Source organism: Saccopteryx leptura, chromosome X, assembly GCF_036850995.1.
Source record: "Saccopteryx leptura isolate mSacLep1 chromosome X, mSacLep1_pri_phased_curated, whole genome shotgun sequence".
NCBI lineage: Eukaryota > Metazoa > Chordata > Mammalia > Chiroptera > Emballonuridae > Saccopteryx > Saccopteryx leptura.
Window position 1 is genome coordinate 48,852,077 of NC_089516.1, and position 19,443 is coordinate 48,871,519.

The 19,443-nt window shown below is 37.1% G+C and overlaps 1 protein-coding gene across 1 annotated transcript in view; it reads left to right on the forward strand.

Annotated features, from left to right (window-relative positions):
* Positions 1-19,443, forward strand: part of MAOB (monoamine oxidase B) — a 174,249-nt gene that overhangs the window by 71,568 nt on the left and 83,238 nt on the right. Inside the window, exons 2-3 of the mRNA XM_066356969.1 lie at positions 2,126-2,220; positions 3,198-3,335. Of these exons, the coding sequence (XP_066213066.1) occupies positions 2,126-2,220; positions 3,198-3,335 (233 nt within the window). The remainder of the gene's footprint in view (positions 1-2,125; positions 2,221-3,197; positions 3,336-19,443) is intronic.

The window sequence follows — 19,443 nt, forward strand, 5'->3', positions numbered from 1 at the left end:
TCATTGAATTAATATATTAAAAACTTTAAAACAGCTTTTCAAATGTAGTGAGAACTATATGACTATTTTTATAATAATTTTTTTTACATTAGTGAGGTATAACATTCCTAGAACCATACTTTTTGATAATATTATTTTGATAATATTGAAGCTGTTTCATTTATCTGTAAGACACAGCGTCTTCACCTTTCCTTGATTTTGTTGCCTGACCTGTGGTGGCACAGTGGATAAAGTGTCGACCTGGAATGCTGAGGTCGCTGGTTCGAAACCCTGGGCTTGCCTGGTCAAGGCACATATGGGAGTTGATGCTTCCTGCTTCCCTTCCTTTCCCTTCCTTTCCCTTCCCTTCCCTTCCCTTCCCTTCCCTTCCCTTCCCTTCCCTTCCCTTCCCTTCCCTTCCCTTCCCTTCTCTCTCTCTCTCTCTCTCTCTCTCTCTCTCCAATAAAAATGAATAAATAAAATAAAAAAACAAATGAATAAGGTAATTGGAACTGAGAAAATTCAGTTCATCATTCAGAGCATCAGAGTTCTGTTGTTTGAGAAAACTTATTATGTAAGAGTGGTTTTAAAGATGCAGGATTTTAAGACCTCTGAGATTAAAAACACAAAAACAAAATTAAAAAGAAAAAACTCCAGGATGAACTTGATACGTGGTTAGAATTCATTTGGTACACATGTACCACATCTTATTTATCTACTTGCCTATTGATGGGCATTTAAGTTACTTCAGTATCTTGGTTATTGTAAATAACACTACAATGAACATAGGGGTGCATATATCTTTTTGAATTAGTATTTTGAATTTCTTCAGATAAACACCCAGAAGTGGAATTGTTGGATCATATGGTAGTTCTATTTTTAATTTTTTGAAGAATTTTCATACTATTTTCCATAGTGACTATACCAATTTCAAGTCTCAGCTTTGCAGTGAGCAAGGGTTCCCTTTTCTTCACATCCTCACCAACAAATGTAATTGAAAACAAACAAATAAATAAAAGATTAAAAACTGAATAGATGATGTTTATTGTATATAAATTTATCTCAAGAAAGCTGTTTTTTAAAAAAGCTAAATTTATGGTGGTAAGAATATAGTGAGCATTCATTAAGTATTTTTGACTACATTAATAATTAAATGGATGAATGAATACAGTCATTTAATTCTTCAGCAATGGAATGGGAAATTAGGATTCCATAAGGGGTCAAGTTTTATGTCCTTGGTTTTGAAACTTTATATCAACCTCTAAATGTTTAATTTCATTGTAAATTCTAGGTCTTCCCTAGGCTTTGATGGTCCACTCTCCCTGCAACTTACTTGTTTTTTAGATTTACCCTGGAAATAAAGTCAGTGGTTACATTTGGTCCTAAGTCTGCTGGAGTTTATATATTTCTCTTAAGTGAGGCCTTGTGTTATCTGTGTTGTCTTATATATAATCACACAATTTATTCTTAAATATAGACATTTTAATATAGTAACCAAAACTGTTTTTTAAATATTTGAGACATTTACCAAAAATAAAATCCCTCTTGTTCTTTTTTTTTTTGTATTTTTCTGAAGCTGGAAACGGGGAGAGACAGTCAGACAGACTCCCGCATGCGCCCGACCGGGAGCCACCTGGCACGCCCACCAGGGGCGAAGCTCTGCCCACCAGGGGGTGATGCTCTGCCCCTCCGGGGCGTCGCTCTGCCGCGACCAGAGCCACTCTAGCGCCTGGGGCAGAGGCCAAGGAGCCATCCCCAGTGCCCGGGCCATCTTTGCTCCAATGGAGCCTTGGCTGCGGGAGGGGAAGAGAGAGACAGAGAGGAAGGAGGGGGGCTGGAGAAGCAAATGGGCGCTTCTCCTATGTGCCCTGGCCGGGAATCGAACCCAGGTCCCCCGCACGCCAGGCCGACACTCTACCGCTGAGCCAACCGGCCAGGGCCCTCTTGTTCTTTATACAAATAGCAGTTGGTTTTCTGACTTGGATTTTGGTTCTCTGTTTAGAAAACCTAACCACCTGTAAGTTAAATATAGTAGTAGGCTGTGTGCAAGCCAACATGGACTTGTCTCATTGACTGTAGCATGAAGAACTTATCTGGAATCTCTATAAGGTGTTTTATTATGATTTCTTATTATATTTTCTCTCAGGTATGGCAGCAGCCAAACTTCTGCATGATACTGGCCTGAATGTGGTTGTTCTGGAAGCCCGGGACCGTGTGGGAGGCAGGACTTACACCATTAGGGTAAGATGTTAAGGATGAGATAGACACATATGGGATAGAAGCTGAGGTTTTTTGTTTGTTTGTTTGTTTTTTCTTGCTGAAAGTCTTGAATTTCATTTGATTCTTTCTAAGAGTGAAAATTATTCTAAAACATTTCCCACATCCTCTCTCCCAATTTGTTTCTTTTTCAATTCTTTCTTCTGTACCTTTTCTCTTCTCACCTTGTGGCACTTAGTACTGGTCCAGTGAATTATTGCACCTATGAATAAGTATGTGGAATATATCAGTGAATAAGGCAAAGATTCCTGCCCCTGTGAAATGTGTTTTTGGGGGGTGGGATGGGGAAGGGGAGCTAGGCAATAAAAAAAACGAAGAAACAAAAAAGAAAAACAAAAGGATGGCCTTCTCTAGTTTCCCTTATAGGTACCCAGTTATGCTTGGACACATTCAAATGCAGGGAACTTTTCTACTCACTTCTTGTTCAAAGGTTTATCCTTAGTCATTCGATGTGAAGCTGATTCAAAACCATATAGAAAACTTGCTTTTGAACATAAGAGTAATTTCAAAGGTTCAAATTATGACCAAACATTCCTGGAAGCTATCTTTCTGGATTGGCAAACCACATACAAAGTTATCATTTCCTTTATTGTTTTTCTTCTAGCACTAGGTGCCACAAAGTTAGCCTCCAGTATTAAGTACAGAAAATTTATCAACAAGTCAGAGCTTATAAATTCAAGGTACTAAAAACCAAACCATGTTGTGGTATATTGTGAATGATGGGTGCAGAAGTCAATCAATTTTTCTTTAAATTAAGATATTATTTATTAACTTAAATTACATAAATGGAGTTGAGAACAAAATCCAATCTTTCACAGATAAACAAAATGTGTCTGTAATTTATGAAATGTCAATTTGCCTATTTCAGGGCTCTTTTTTATTAAATCTTAGTAATAACATTTTCACAAATATTTATTTTTATTTTTTCTATGGGTAAACAGAACCAGATGGTTAAATATGTGGACCTTGGAGGATCCTATGTTGGGCCAACCCAGAACCGTATTTTAAGATTAGCCAAGGAGCTAGGATTAGAGACCTACAAAGTGAATGAAGTAGAGTATCTGATCCACTACGTAAAGGTAAGCCTGTGCCAGCATTTGAAGGATTTGAAGGCTACTCTATGGGCATTTTCATTTATGAATTCTACATTGTTCCCTCAGAGAAACTTTTGCATCTCTGAATATATGTAAAATTATGGATTTTATAAGTGTATTTCAACCACTATGAGATTTTTTTCACAATTATTAAAATGGAATTAAGAGATAATTCTCTACCAATTTAGGTAGGTAATTGACTAAGTAGTATTGCTCATTTGGTAAGAAGTTTAACAAAACTAATAGAGAAAAAGCATTTGTGATTAATTTATTAAACATTTTTGGGCTATTTTATAAAAACTTGTATATAATTTTACAAATGCTGTTCTCAACTTAACATTATAAAAATATTTACAATATGTCTAATGTGGTATTTTGATATTTTATCACTGTGTCCTATTTAACAGCTAAAATTACTCTTTTTGGAGATTTACATAAAAGTGGCTCAAATCCTAAATCCCGTTTCTTTTGGGGAAGCTCCATTGATGTTTCCAAGATTTCTCTTTTATACTTGAATTTATTGGGGGTGATACTGGTTAACATAATTATACAGGTTTCAGGTGCCCGATTCTACAACACATCTCTGTATACTATATTGTATGTTTACACTTTCACATCAAGTCAAGTCTTTGTTCATAACTATTTTTCCACCCAATACTATCCTCCAACCCTCCTCCTCCCACTCTTTAGCAATTGCCGCACTATTGTCCATATCCATGAGTTTTTTTTTTTATTTTAATTGTATTTTTTTGCTCCACTTTTTTTTCCCTTACCCAGCACCCACTCTGGACAACTGTCAGCCAACTCTCCATGTATGAGACCGTTTCTGTTTTGCTTGTTAGTTCCTTTTGTTCAGTGGAATCCACATGAGTGAAATTATATGGTACTTGTTTTTCTCTAATTGGCATATTTCTCTTAGCATAATGCTCTCCAAGTTCATCTATGCTGTCAGAAAAGGTAAGATTTCCTGCTTTTTTATGACTACATAGTATTCCATTGTGTAAATATACCACCACTTTTTCCACTCATCTACTGATGGCCAGTTAGGCTGTTTCCAGATCTTGGCTATTGTAAATAACACTGCAATAAACATAGGGGTGTATATATTCTTTCAAATTAGTGCTTTGGGATTCTTAGGATATAGTCCCAGAAGTGGGATTGCTGGATCAAAAGGCAGTTCCATTTTTAATATTTTCAGATAATACCATACTGCTTTCAATGGTGACTTTATCAATCTGCACTCCTACCAACAGTGCAGGAGGGTTTCCTTTTCTCCACATCCTCCCAACACTTGTTTATTGATGATAGCTATCCTGACAGGTGTGAAGTGATATCTCATTGTGGTTTTAATTTGTAATTCTCTGGTGATTAATGATGATGAGCATCTTTTCATATGTCTGTTGGCCATATGTCCTTATTAGAAAAGTTTCTATTCAGGTCTTTTGCCCATTTTTTAATTGGATGTTTTCTTTTGTGGGTTTTTTTTTGTGTAGTTAAGTTTTATAAGTTTTTTTTTTTATAAATCTTGGATAATAATCTCATATTAGATGTACTAGCAGATATGTTCTCCCATTTTGTGGTTTACCTTTTCATTTTGTTGATGGTTTTTATTGGTGTGCAAATATTTCTTAGTTTGATGAAATCCCATTTATTTTTTCTTTTATTTTCCTTGCTCAGGAAGATTACATCTAAAAAAATATTGCTACGGGAAATGTCTGAATTTTACTGCTTATGTTTTCTATAATTTTATGGTTTTGAGTCTAATATTTAAGTCTTTAATCCATTTTGAGTTTATTCTTATATATGGTATAAGAGAGTAGTTTAGTTTCATTTATTTGCATATACCTGTCAAATTTTCCTAACCCCATCTATTGAATAGACCGGGGGTCCCCAAACTACGGCCTGTGGGCTGCATGCAGCCCCCTGAGGCCATTTATCCGCCCCTGCCACACTTCCGGAAGCGGCACCTCTTTCACTGGTGGTCAGTGAGAGGAGCATAGTTCCCATTGAAATACTGGTCAGTTTGTTGATTTAAAATTACTTGTTCTTTATTTTAAGTATTGTATTTGTTCCTGTTTTGTTTTTTTACTTTAAAATAAGATATGTGCAGAATGCATAGGGATTTGTTCATAGTTGTTGTTTTTTTATAGTCCGGCCCTCCAACGGTCTGAGGGACAGTGAACTTGGCCCCTGTGTAAAAAGTTTGGGGACCCCTGGAATAGACTAACTTTATCCCATTGCATATTCTTGCCTCTTTTGTCAAATATTATTTAACCATATAGGTGTGGGCTTGCTATTCTGTTCTATTCATCTATATGTCTGTTTTTATGCCAGTATCATGCTGTTTTGATTACTATGGCCTTGTAGTAAACTTTGATATTAGTAAAAGGCAAGAAATTTATACGATGTGAAGAGAAACAAGTGTATAACTTTGATATTAGGTAGCTTGATTCCTCCATCTTTGTTCTTCTTTCTCAAGATTGCTGTGGCTATTTGGGGTTTTTGTGTTTCTATATAAATTTTTGGAATATTTGTTCTTTTTTTTGACAGAGACAGAGAGAGTCAGAGAGAGGGACAGATAAGGACAGACAGACAGAGAGAGTGATGAGAAGCATCAAGTCTTTGTTGCAGTACCTTAGTTGTTCATTGATTGCTTTCTTAATGTGCCTTGACCTGGGGGCTACAACAGATCGAGTGACCCCTTGCTCAAGCCAGCGACCTTGAGCTCAAGCCAGTGACCATAGAGTCATGTCTATGATCCCACACTCAAGCCAGTGACCCTGTGCTCAATCCAGGTGAACCTGCACTCAAGCCAGATGAGCCCACGCTCAAGCCAGTGACCTTGAGGTTTCAGACCTGGGTCTTCCACATCCCAGTCCAATACTCTATCCACTGCACCACAGCCTGGTCAGGCTGAAATATTTGTTCTAATTCTGTGAAATACACCATTGATATCTTGATAGGAATTACATTGAATCCGTATTTAGCTTTGGATAATATGGATATTTTAATGTTGTTCATTCTTATTCATGAACACAGTATATTTTTTCACTTGTTTGTATCTTCTTCAATTTCTTCTTTAGTGTCTTATAATTTTCAGAGCACAGGTCTTTTACATCCTTTGTTAAATTTATTCCTAAGTAGTATATTATTTTTGAAGTTATTGTGAATAATATGTTTTCTTGGTTTCCATTTTTGATCATTGTTGGTGTATAAAAATGCAACTGATTTCTGGATATTTATTTTGTATCTTGGTAGTTTATTGAATTTATCAATTCTAGTAGTTTTTGGGTTCTCTATATACAGTATTGTATCATCCACAAATAATGATAGTTTTATTCCTTCTTTTCTAATTTAGATGATTTTTATTTTTTCATCTTGTCTGGTTGCTATGGATAAGACTTTTTGTACTATTGTGAATAAGAGTTGTGATAGAGGACATCCTTGTTTTTTTCCTGATCTTAAGGAAATGCTTGTAGTTTTTGTCCATTGAGTATGATGTTGGCAGTGGGTTTGTCATATATCGCCCTTATTATGTCAAAGTATGTTTTCTGTATTCTCACTTTGCTAAGAGTTTTTATAATAAATGGGTGCTAAATTTTTTCCAGTACTTTTTCCGCATCTATTGATATGCTCATGTGATTTTTATCTTTCATTTATTTATATTGTGTAACACATTTATTAATTTACAGATTTTTTTTTGTATTTTTTTCTGAAGCTGGAAATGGGGAGAGACAGTCAGACAGATTCCTGCATGCGCCCGACTGGTATCCACCCAGCACGCCCACCAGTGGGTGATGCTCTGCCCCTCCGGGGCATTGCCACTCTAGCGACTGGGGCAGAGGCCAAGGAGCCATCCCCAGCGCCCGGGCCATCTTTGCTCCAATGGAGCCTCGGCTGCGGGAGGGGAAGAGAGAGACAGAGAGGAAGGAGAGGGGGAGTGGTGGAGAAGCAGATGGGCGCTTCTCCTGTGTGGCCTGGCCGGGAATCAAACCCTGGACTTCTGCACGCCAGGCCAACGCTCTACCACTGAGCCAACCGGCCAGGGTACAGATGTTTTACCAAATTTTTATCCCTGGAATGAATCCCACTTGATCATGCGGTATGATCTTTTCAATGTATTGCTGGATCTGGCATGCTAATATTTTGCTGAGGATTTTAGAACCTATGTTCATTGAGGATATTGGCTTACAGTTTTCTTCCTTTGTTATGTCTGAATGACTGTGAGGCTTTACCTTGACCAAGGCATGCAAGCTGCTCTGCCGGTACTGACCACAAGAAGTGGAATTTGTCTCAACTGGGTATGGTGCCTGATGAGATCTCCATTTGGATATGCTGCTTGTGAAGCTAATTCAATCCTGCTCTGATGTTGTCTGAAGCAGGCCACTGGTTGTGTTGATTCTGGGCCTCTTAGGAAGACACCTGGTGCAAATTAATGTAAGACACTGCCTGTGACTGACCCTCAGCATGATGTTTGGAGCTACAAGTGAACCATGGTTTGTGACTATCTCTGCTGGGCACAGGTGTATGCAGAAAGGACCAAGCTGCACTCCAAGGTCAGCTTTTACCAGCTCTGAGTCCAGGGACACCCCAAAGTTTGACTCTCACTCCTTCCCCTGCTGGCTGCCTGTTATGCTCAGTCACTGAAAGAGCCTCTGGTGAAGTCAGGCTTATGGGGCTAGTGATTTCTCTTGAGGGTTATAAGTTGGTCAGGCTTCAGGGAAGGTAGTGGGTATGGAACTCACCCCAGAGCCACAGGTTTCAGTCTCTCCCAGTATTGCCCTGAACTCAGAAGGGTGGAGCCACTTGAAGTCAAGTGGTTGGCGCCTCTGGAGCCCAGAGTGTGTGTCTGTGACAGGTAAGAGGGTGTTTCTACTGAATATCCCATGGAGAGAAACACCAGTCAGATTCACAAGAAAGTATAGGAAATGGCCCCCACCTCGAAGCCAGACAACTGAGTCACTGTTTCCCCTGAATTTTTCCAGACCTCTACTCCCTGGCCAAAGTCACTGACTTTTCAGCAGGGCTTTTTGTCTGGAGAGTGGGTTGTGAGATAGTCTTGATGATAAGACTATTGTAGTCTCCCTGGATGAAGCTATATGGAAGGGATCTCCTCAAGATTTCTGTGAGTTTACTAGGTCTCACATTCTCATGATCATTTGTTGCTTATGGTTTCTGCCTCCATGGTACCTATGCTCATCTACATCTCATGGCCTCTGACTTTTTTCTTCCCTTTGCTCCATGCCAACGTGGGTTGAAAGTCCTTGTGATTTTCCTCAGACCATGCCAAGTATTTGTGTACCGCATAAATGACTGAAATTTTGAACAATGGGAAGGAGGTTAATTGTAGAAACACAAACAGCTTAGAATTGAATATTATACATTCTAATTCTAATGAGCCCTTACACTTATGCACATCTAGGAATTTTCCACTGGCCACGTTTCTCTGTGGATTCTAGTCTCCCACCATGTTTCTGGTCTTCATACTCTTCTTATATCTTACTGATCTTTGTTTACCAGCATCATCATTTTGGTTTAAAAAGTCATTGATGCTCTCTGACAAGCTAAGGTTCACTTACTCTGGCACTCTCACTTAGAGTTCCACAGAAGAACTGGCAGAAATTTTAAATTTAATTTTTCCTTTCTTCCTTATTTGCCTCTGTAGGTGGAAGTGAGCAGTATAGATATATCCCTTACTTGTAGGAATCATCCCCTTAGGAGACAGAAGAAATTAACAATACTCAGTTTGATTTATATAACAATGTTGACACACTGACACATATATTATTTGTGAGTGATAATATTAAGAAGGACAGATGATAATAGATCATACATTATGAATCATTTAATAAAACAGGAAATCAAAATCTATTTAATTTGGAATAATATGGGTAAAAGATTTTCTTAATTTATAATAACAGTTTTGGTTGGACTTCAGATTTTGTTTTATAAGTCTTTTTACTTTGGTTTCATATGACTGGCAGAAAAAGACACAATATTTATTAATGATAATGTAGCATAGTGATAGTGCAATTTGTTGAACACCAATCAGCAGCACCTAGTAAACATCTTTCATTGGGTTCCTTGCTTTTAAATGTAGGTCACATTGACTGATTTTTTTTGTCTTCCTTGTCCTTAACATGTAAGACTTACAGAGACTTACTTCTCAGAACACTGGGATCTCTTTTAGGTTTCTCCAGACAAAGGAGGTGACTAGAGTTTATATTCACTTTTCTGTCTTTGTGTATGCAGTGTTTCTTGGCAGTCAGGAGCTATGGTCAAGATATTTGTTTTTCTGGTAATCTTATGGCTGACATTAAGTTCCTTGTTTGGAAAGGGTTGCTTACAGTCATCACTTGTGCAAATGATGTTACACAATACTTTTTCATAGTGATGACCAAATGTGCTGCTTTCTCAGAGTATTTCAAATAATGTAGGTACCACTACAAAAATACAAACAAGCAGTATCTCTGAGTTGATGCAAGGTAAACACATATGCTAACAGTGTTGTTTATAAAGCTTAAAATAGCTGCCATTGCTTTTATAACAAAATAAAAGCATATTTATTGTAAAAATGTAATTAGAGATTATGGATAAATAAAAAATAACAAAACAAAATTAAAAAATTTCAAAAAACCAAAACCAAAAAAAAACCTCCATAATCTTATCTAGGGAAAAGTCACTCTAAAATATTTTCTTGGTTTATAGATGTTTCATGTTCCTGTATTGTTATTTTCTGACCTCTGCTGGAGGAAATGAGGAATATCAATATACTTAAAAATATTCTATGCATATGTACATGCATATGTGTACATGTTTGATATACTAACTTTAATAAATTATCACTAATGCGATCATTAAAATACTAATGAGGACATGAAACAAAGATTCTTTTCAATCTTGATAGTAGTGCTAATTTAACCCTCTCATAGTCTTATCTAGCTAACAGTTACATAATAATAAATAATGATAAAGTCCTTATAATGATAAAGTCCTTATAGCTAAGAAGTCCTCCCAAAACTAAATACTTGTTCTCCATCATCACTGCATCACATGTGATTATTTTCAGTTTTGGCCTGTAAAAAAGCATCTCAGATGACTGCATCCATTTATGGAATTATTGACCAGAACTATGACATCTGTCTTCTATTCATGCTAAAGAATGTAGTTCAAAAATTTCTCTTCATTTTCTTGTAGGCAGTATTTCTGACATTTGGACATTACTATCTATTACATGTTTTAATAACTACTGTTTTGAAGTGTAGACTATAGTTTATACAAATATATAGTATATTTGTGTCTTATTTCTTCAACAGACTTGCATGTATTTCTTAACTGAGAGCCTGAGAGTATGAAGTATGCTTCTTACCATATTGTCAGATTCTGCTATTTGAATGAGCTTGTTCAAGGAATCTGCATTTTAGATTTTTTACATGATTATTAATGGAAGACAGTTTTATATGCAACCTTAATAACATTAGAAGAATGAACTTGGGTATACTTCTCGTAATTGATACTAATGAAATGGAGCTACCCACAAAAGGGAGAGGATACAACATCTCATGATCAGCTAGATACCTAAAGGAAGGGTGTCTTTCTCAAGAAATGATGACGCTGGTATATCTAGTTCTCTGGTATTTGTAGGACTCTGCCAATAAGGTATGTTCATCCTAGCTTCATAACAGAAATCCCTGGTGTACTGTGATGTGTACTCTTTAGTCTCTGTTTCCTATCTGATGGAAATGTTTGCATTTACTGAGTGACATTCATTTTTTTTAATTTTTATTAATTTTTAATTTATTGTGATTACATGGATTCAAGTGTCTCATTGAATATAACTCCCTCACCCCTACCTCTGTGTCCCTTTTATACCCCCTTTGCCCCCCTCCCCCTATCTCCTTTCCCCTTCCCTCTAGGATTTGCTGTCCTGTTATCTATATCTCCACGTTATGTATATATAGTTTCACTAATCCCTTTACCTTCTCTCATTTCTTCCCCTCATTCCCCTTCCCTCTGACTGCTGTCCCTCTGGTCCTTGTGACCCTGCCTCTTCCTCTATTCCATTACTCAGTTCACTTTGTTCATTTGATTTCACATATATGTGAGATCATGTGATATTTTTCTTTCTCTGCTTGGCTTATTTCACTTACCATAATATTCTCCAGATTCATCTATGCTGTCACAAAAGATGAGATTTCCTTCTTTTTCATGGCTGTGTGGTATTCCATTGTGTATTTGTACCACTGCTTTTTAATCCACTCATCCACTGAGGGACACTTGGGCTGTTTCTAGATCTTGTCTATTGTAAACAATGCTGCAATAAACATGAGGGTGCACATCTTCTTTGAATCAGTGGTTTGGTATTCTTAGGATATATTCCTAAAAGTGGAATAGCTGGGTCAAAAGGCAGTTCCAATTTTAATTTTTTGAGGAAAACCTATACATTTCTCCACAGTGGCTGTACAAGTCTGCATTCCCACCAGCAGTGCAGGACACTCTTGCCAGCACATATTGTGCGTTGTTTTGATAATGAGCGCTATTCTGACAGGTGTGAGGTGGTATCTCATTGTGGTTTTAATTTGCATTTCTCTGATGATTAGTAACGTTGAACATTTTTTCATCTGTCTATTGGCCATCTGTATGTCCTCTTTGGAGAAGTGTCTATTCAGTTCTTTTGCCCATTTTTTAATTGGATTGTTTACCTTCCTGGAGTTGAGTTTTAGGAGTTCTTTATAAATTTTGGTTATTAACCCCTTATCAAATGTATATTCTCCCATTGTGTAGGTTGCCTTTTTATTTTGTTTATGGTGTCTTTTGCTGTGCAAAAGCTTTTTAGTTTGATATAGTCTCATTTGTTTATTCTGTCCTTTATTTCACTTGCCCGTGGAGATAAATGAACAAAAATATTGCTACAAATGACCTTCATTTTTAATACTACCGTAGATCTGTCTTATATTGCTAAAAGCCTTGTTGGTGAATAAAAGATGTGATTCCAAGCTATATTGGGATTTAATTATCACTTGGAAAAATTATTACTTAAACTCAAATCTATATAATTTAGAAAGTGTTTTCCTCACTTCTAAAATACTGATGCAGTTGTTAGTGCTTAACAGTTATTGTTAAGCATCTACTGAAGTTTTTAATCTTTTTTATAAATAATTATGCTAATATCTGCTAGCATAGTTTAGAAGGCAGCTGTTTAAATGCCTTGGAAGTGACTTAGCCTGACCTGTGGTGGTGCAATGGGTAAAGTGTCGACCTGGAACACTGAGGTCACTGGTTTGAAACCCTGGGCTTGCCTGGTCTGGGCAATATGGGAGTTGATGCTTCCTGCTTCTCCCTACCTTCTTTCTCTCGACCCTCTTTAAAATGAATAAATAAAGTCTTAAAAAAGGGAGTGATTTGTAAAAATTGTTCCCTTTTAGACAGTATTTTAAATTAAAAATAAAAAGACAAAAATTAAAAAAAATTCCTAAAGAACATTGCTATATGTGGACTTACAACTCTTCCTCTTTCATCTACAGTGTGCATTTGTTTGCATGCGGGCATGTATGTGGTTTTTCTGTGTTTTTTATTTTATTTTAAATAAGTTGAAGAAAATTCTGAAGTTTAGTGCAGTTTAAACTATCAGCAAATAAAGTTTCTCTGATTCGGAAGCTTTTATCAATCTGAAATTTGGAGCTAAAGTTTAATAAAGTACACATGAAACTGCTTTAGGCCTGAAGGCTGAACTATTAGGTAAATGTAAAGATGTAGCATGATTTAATATTAAGAGTTCAACTTTATACTACTAATAATTTTCAAACTTTAGATATCTAGGGAAACTGAGAAAAAGATGCTCTGATCTTAGTGGGCTTCCCAATGGGCAAAAGCCAAGCTCATTGTCAAGGTCACTTCTGTGTTGTATGTGGTCAGCCTCAGTGTTTGAAGAGGCATCTGAATGAGGAGACATCCCTCACATATATTGCCTACTTGTTGCTGCTACAACTGCTATTGCTCAAACAGTTTCATGGAGGAGGCAGCATTTGGCACATCCTCTCAGTTTGCTGTGAACTCTGAAATCCTTCTGAAAATACAAGTACATAAAAAAAGGACATAAATGCAGAAAATGGTGGGAACTAAATCTATTGATTAGACTAGTTCAGTGAATTTCTTGGAAGAGATCACAGGTGCTAAATTGCCTCTTGGTATTGGGGAACAGCAACAAAATTGGAGCCAAAATATTGATAAACAAAATATTCAAATTATCATTGCCTTTGGCAAACTGAAATTATCTTGTCATGTAGGATGTCAACATATCTCAGAAATCACACCAGAATGGACAATATTCTTTAAGCTCTTAATATGTCCTTCTCTACACCTCTACCTTCAAATTTGTTAATCCAGGGAAGCCTAGATCAAAAAGTCCAGGATGCACTTGTTTCTTTCATGATGACAGAAGTCTCCAGGAACAGGTTAGACAAATGCTTATATTTCACCCAGGAACAGCTGACCATTTTACATAAACTTCCCACATGCCATACAGAGCTCACTGGCTCCAAGCGTCTGCCCTAGCTGAGATGAACTTCATGAACTTTTTCTTCTGCTCCCACCCATTTCATTTCTTATTTGTTGGAAACAAATAGGTCTTAGTATCATGAGAAATGTTTTTTTCCAAAATAAATGTGGAGAACAGTAATATCTCTTTAGCAAGTGAAATCCACTTGTCTAGTCATATTCTGAAGCTTATGTTAAGGTATTCTGAAAACCAAAGTGCTCATTGTGTTTTTAACAAATACAGTGAGGCTCTGGCCCTCTAGCTCAGTTGGTTAAAAGTGTTGTCTTGATATGGTTAGTATGTTGTCTTGGTTGCAGGTTCCATCCCCAGTCAGGGCACATACAAAGATCAATCAATGTATGCATAAATGGGTGGAACAGCAAATCGATGTCTCTCTGTCTCTCAAATCAGTAAATAAACATTAAAAAAAGAAAATACAGTCAGATTTTTGGCATGCAATAATTTGCTGAAAATTATACCTTCAATGGCTGGATTTGGAACAATATTTTGGTACATTATATGAATTTATTCTCAATCTCCAAGATTTCCATTTGGAACTTAAAATATGAAAAACTCAGTAAACATATTCTCTGTGTATAAACACACATCTGGATAAACTTAACAATGAATAAAGTAGGTAACAGAGATCATTTTAAATTATGCTGGAAGCTGATGGTAAAGAATATATAGAATTCAGTTACAATGCTGAAATACTCTAAAGGAAACAGGCTTGTAACTTAAATCTTGTGCAACTTTTACAGCATTTGTGTCATCATGGGGTATGACCAAAGAAAATAAAATAACAAGGGATCAGCCTACCAAATTAGGATGGCTAATAAGGGCAACTGTGTAACAGGACAAAGAGCTTCAGCAGAATGCCATACCAAGGGATTGGCAGAAAGTACGAGATGGCTTAAACTATATTAGCTTACCTTGCCACTCTCTAAGTAGCAGCAGCCTATGGAAAGGCTTAAACATGATTACATGTCTGTTCAGCATAGAGCCCATGCCTTTCTCTTGCTTCTGCTGTAATCAGAAAATAGTAATGAGTGACATTATTTTGGTATGAACTTCTAGAACCTTATGAATGCTTTCACACAGGGCATCTTATTTGAGCCTCACAAGTATGAGTTCCTAGTTCTTAGAACTTATTTGGTTGTGAACTAGAAGTTTTTTCCTCATTTATCAGATTAGAATATAAAAGCTATAAAGAGATTAATTACATACAGCAGGAAGCCATGGGATCAGAGCATGAACTGAGGTCTTCAGGTACCAAGAATACACCATAAAGAGCCCACTGTCCCCTAGATGGGAGGCTTTCTGTTATTTCCTTCTGAGCCCCAGCAGCTGGCTTGCCTGCTTGCCTTCTTACCAAATGTATTATCTCACATCTTGGAAAAATTCAATTCAAGATCTTTTCCTTAAAATTTTCTGCAATTGACTCCAGTTATTCCACTGGTTCCTTGCCAAGCCCTGTATCCTTATTATTTTCCTGATTACACCCAAAAACTTGATTTAAAGTAGAATGAATAGTGTTCTGTTATCTGTAATTCAAGATTATACACATAAACACATAAACATATATAGCATATTTTCTTTATATTTAATTCTTGGATTCTTATTATTGTACTTTCACATAAAGAAAGTTTTTAGGTCTGCTTTTCACTTGTGAGTATTTCACCAATATTTTCCAATGTTCTTAAAAACTCTTTGTTGATACCATTTTAAATAGATACATAAATTATATTAAAAGAAAGCTATAATATAGTGGATTTTTGCCAATCAGTTACTATTAAGCATCTACACTCTATTCAAATCATCTAACATTTATTGAGTATCTAATATAAGTTGCTACTATACAAAGCACTGAGTTAAATAATTGCATTTGAGACAATTTGGGGTACAGTTTGTTTGAGTTTGTGGAATCAAAGATTATCTTCTCAGTATAAAAATAAACAAGAATAGGAAAAAATGACTGAATAAAATTACCCCCACCTAAAAAAAATATTCCCATGCCACAGTTAAGTCAGGAAAAGACAGAAATTTTATAGATCATAAAATTTGAGAATTGATAGCAAGGAAAACTTAAGGTTTCGAATCTTGGTTGCTCAATTCCAGAGCTATATCATTGTTAAAAGCAAACATAGTACAAGTAAAAACCAACAATCACTAACATTCCAACAGTTTCTCTTAGAGCTTCAAGGTTGGTAAGTACTTGGTCTGCCTTTGAAATAATTCAGGTAAAAGTTTTGCCAATGTTTTACCACTTTCTCTGAGGTGGGCAGAGCATTGGCCTCAGACAGGGGTTGCCAGGTAGATCACGGTCAGGGCACATGTGGGAGTCTGTCTTTCTATCTCCCCTCCTCTCACTTGAAAAAAGAAGAAAAAAAAACAGCAACAAAGACTCAAATACAATATATTAATGATTTTATGATCTTTTGACTTTATGCTACATGGCTCTTTTAAAAACAAATATATATATGGTATATTTAATTTGAAGTTCAGCACTTCTTCAGTTCACTTCAGTTTTTTTCCCAGTAGATAAAAATACATTTATGTCAATAAAAGAGCAAATATAATATGATTCAATTCTCAGATATTTGTATTTCTTTCCTGCCTTTTCTTCTCTCCTTCCATTCCTCCTTCTTTATTTGTTGACCTCCTCCTCTTTTTAATCATCCATTTGTTTAGTTGTTTATTCATATCAACCATTCATCCATCCATTCTTCCATCTGCCTCTTTTGTAGATCCTTACAAAGAGGTCTGGAATGTCATGTACCAAATATTACAGATATATTTTTTAAACCTGATGGATGGTGAAATTGCTGGTAATTTGTTGCCTTCTTTGTATTTTTTAGTCCTACTACAACTTTTTTAATAGTGACTCTCATTTTTATTTTAAAAAATGTAATTAGACAGAAGTTAGGCTGTGTTTCCAGCAGATCTGTGTAATTCTCACTTGTCTAGGCAGTAGATTCCCGATTATTGATCTATTAACAATAACCAAACTGTTTCCAGCCAGGCTTAGTGACTGAGTTTAGACAGTTTAGATCCTAAAGCAGCTGTTCAAATGCATACTCTCAAAGGCTCTTATCCTTGTATTACTGGGCTGCAGAATTTCCCCCCTGCCTGATACATATACTACACACACATACGCATAGACATGTGCACATACACTTCATTGTTGACTTTTTTGTGTGTGGCCTTGGCCATGTTATTTATGCTTTTTTTTTTTTTTTTTGTATTTTTCTGAAGCTGGAAACGGGGAGGCAGTGAGACAGACTCCCGCATGCGCCCAACCGGGATCCACCCGGCATGCCCACCAGGGGGCGATGCTCTGCCCATCCGGGGCGTCGCTCTGTCGTGACCAGAGCCACTCTAGCACCTAGGGCAGAGGCCAAGGAGCCATCCCCAGCGCCCAGGCCATCTTTTGCTCCAATGGAGCCTTGGCTGCCGGAGGGGAAGAGAGAGAGAGAGAGGAAGGAGAGGGGGAGGGGTAGAGAAGCAGATGGGCGCCTCTTCTGTGTGCCCTGGCCGGGAATCGAACCTGGGACTTCCGCACACCAGGCCGACGCTCTACCACCGAACCAACCGGCCAGGGCCTATTTATGCTTTTTGTCTTGATTTCTTCACCTGCAAAAGGAGGATATCTGTACCTTTCCTGCTTTATGCTTTGAACTTTTAAAGAGGAAAAAAGATAATGAAAAAAATTGATGAACATTATTCTCATCAACAAGGCTTCTATGGCACACTGAAGATACTAATAATGTTTTGGTAGGACGGCTAGAGTCTTGTTTACTCTTCTGTTGAAAATAAACATTCCTAATAGGCTCTGAGGATTCTTACTACTAAGTAAGAATTTAAAGGACAGGGTACCAGATAACACTTTAGAATTCTTTTCAAAAAGAACCAGGCCATAGTATTCTTATACACTGAAATAATATTCCTCCTGCTCTTTTTCTTCTTCTTTTTTTTGTGACAGAGACAGAGAGAGAGACAGAGAGAGGGACAGACAGACAGGAAGGGAGAGCGATGAGAAGCATCAATTTTTCATTGCAGCACCTTAGTTGTTCATTGATTGCTTTCTCATATGTGCCTTGACCGGGGGGCTACAGCAGACTGAGCGACCCCTTGCTCAAGCCATTCACCTTGGGTTCAAGCTGGTGAGCTGTGCTCAAACCAGATGAGCCCGCACTCAAGCTGGAGACCTCGGGGTTTTGAACCTGGGTCTTCTGTGTCCCAATCCAACGCTCTATCCAGTGTGCCACCGCTTGGTCAGGCTCCTCCTGCTCTTAAATCCAGCCTTCTCCTTTATTTTTTCTCATGTTGTTAGTAGGTTAAGACATCAGCATTTGGCTGCAACTAAACTCACACACCCAGAGAAACAGAGTAAACAGATAATAGAAAAGAGAAAAGAAAATCTTCTTTCTGGCTGTATTACCTTTTAAGTTTCCTTCATCTCTACACTGATGTCTTTAGATCCTGCATATGGGATAGTGGTTATTATTTGGCTCTGTTGAGACCATTTCTTCTAGGTTACTAAGTAGCAGTGCTGGCTCTCTAGTAGAACTGTCAGGAGACAGTGGGTGTGTCAGAGTTTACTAACCTCTAAATGACATAAGTTTAGAGAATCAAAATGCATTTGTTTTTCCTTTTTTTGACATATACATGAAATCTGGAAATACTCATTAAAATTTAAAACAGCATTGTCCAACAGAAATATAGTATGCGCCACATATGACATTTTAAATTTTCTAGTAATTATTGAAAAATAAAAAAGAAACAGGTGATTAAATTTAATTCTAATAATAGATTTTATTTAATACAGAATATCTAAAATATCCTCTGAACATATGGTCAATGTAAAACATTATTAATAAGATATTTTACATCCTTTTTTGTCCTAAACTTTTGAAATCTGGTATTTTATACTTAGAGCACATCTCAATATGGACTAGCCACATACTACATGCTCAGTAACCACTTATGACTAGTGGATATTGTATTGCACTTTGAGGCAAATTAAAGATGGCTGCATATTCTTTGACATTTCTTTCATGGAGAAGGAGAAATGAATGTTGCTCCAGTTTGAGGGCACAGGTCTTAATAAACTGGCAAGCTGTCCTTTTCTCTTGGGACAATCACTCTTGGAGCATTGAATTATACCATGTAATAAGTCCAAATACTCTAGACCACCATGCTGAAAAATCCAGATATAAGTAATTTGGCTACCTGTCTCAGTTTCATATAGCCTTTCAGTCATTCTTACCAAAGCATTAAACTTTGGAGTGAAGTTGCCTTAGACTTCCAGCACAGTTGAACCTTCAAGTAACTGCAGCCCCAGACACTCTCTTTTGCAGCCACATGAGTGATTTCAAGCAAGATCTGCCTAGCTGAGTCCAGTAAGCCCACATAACTATTAGAGGTAATACTAGATTAATCTTTTATGACATGGGGTTATATTTTAGGTAGTAATAACCAAAACATTCTTTGCCGGGGTCCAGCCCCGGGGGGGATCCAGGGGTCCCACAGGAAGAGACGGCGTCGGCGAAATCG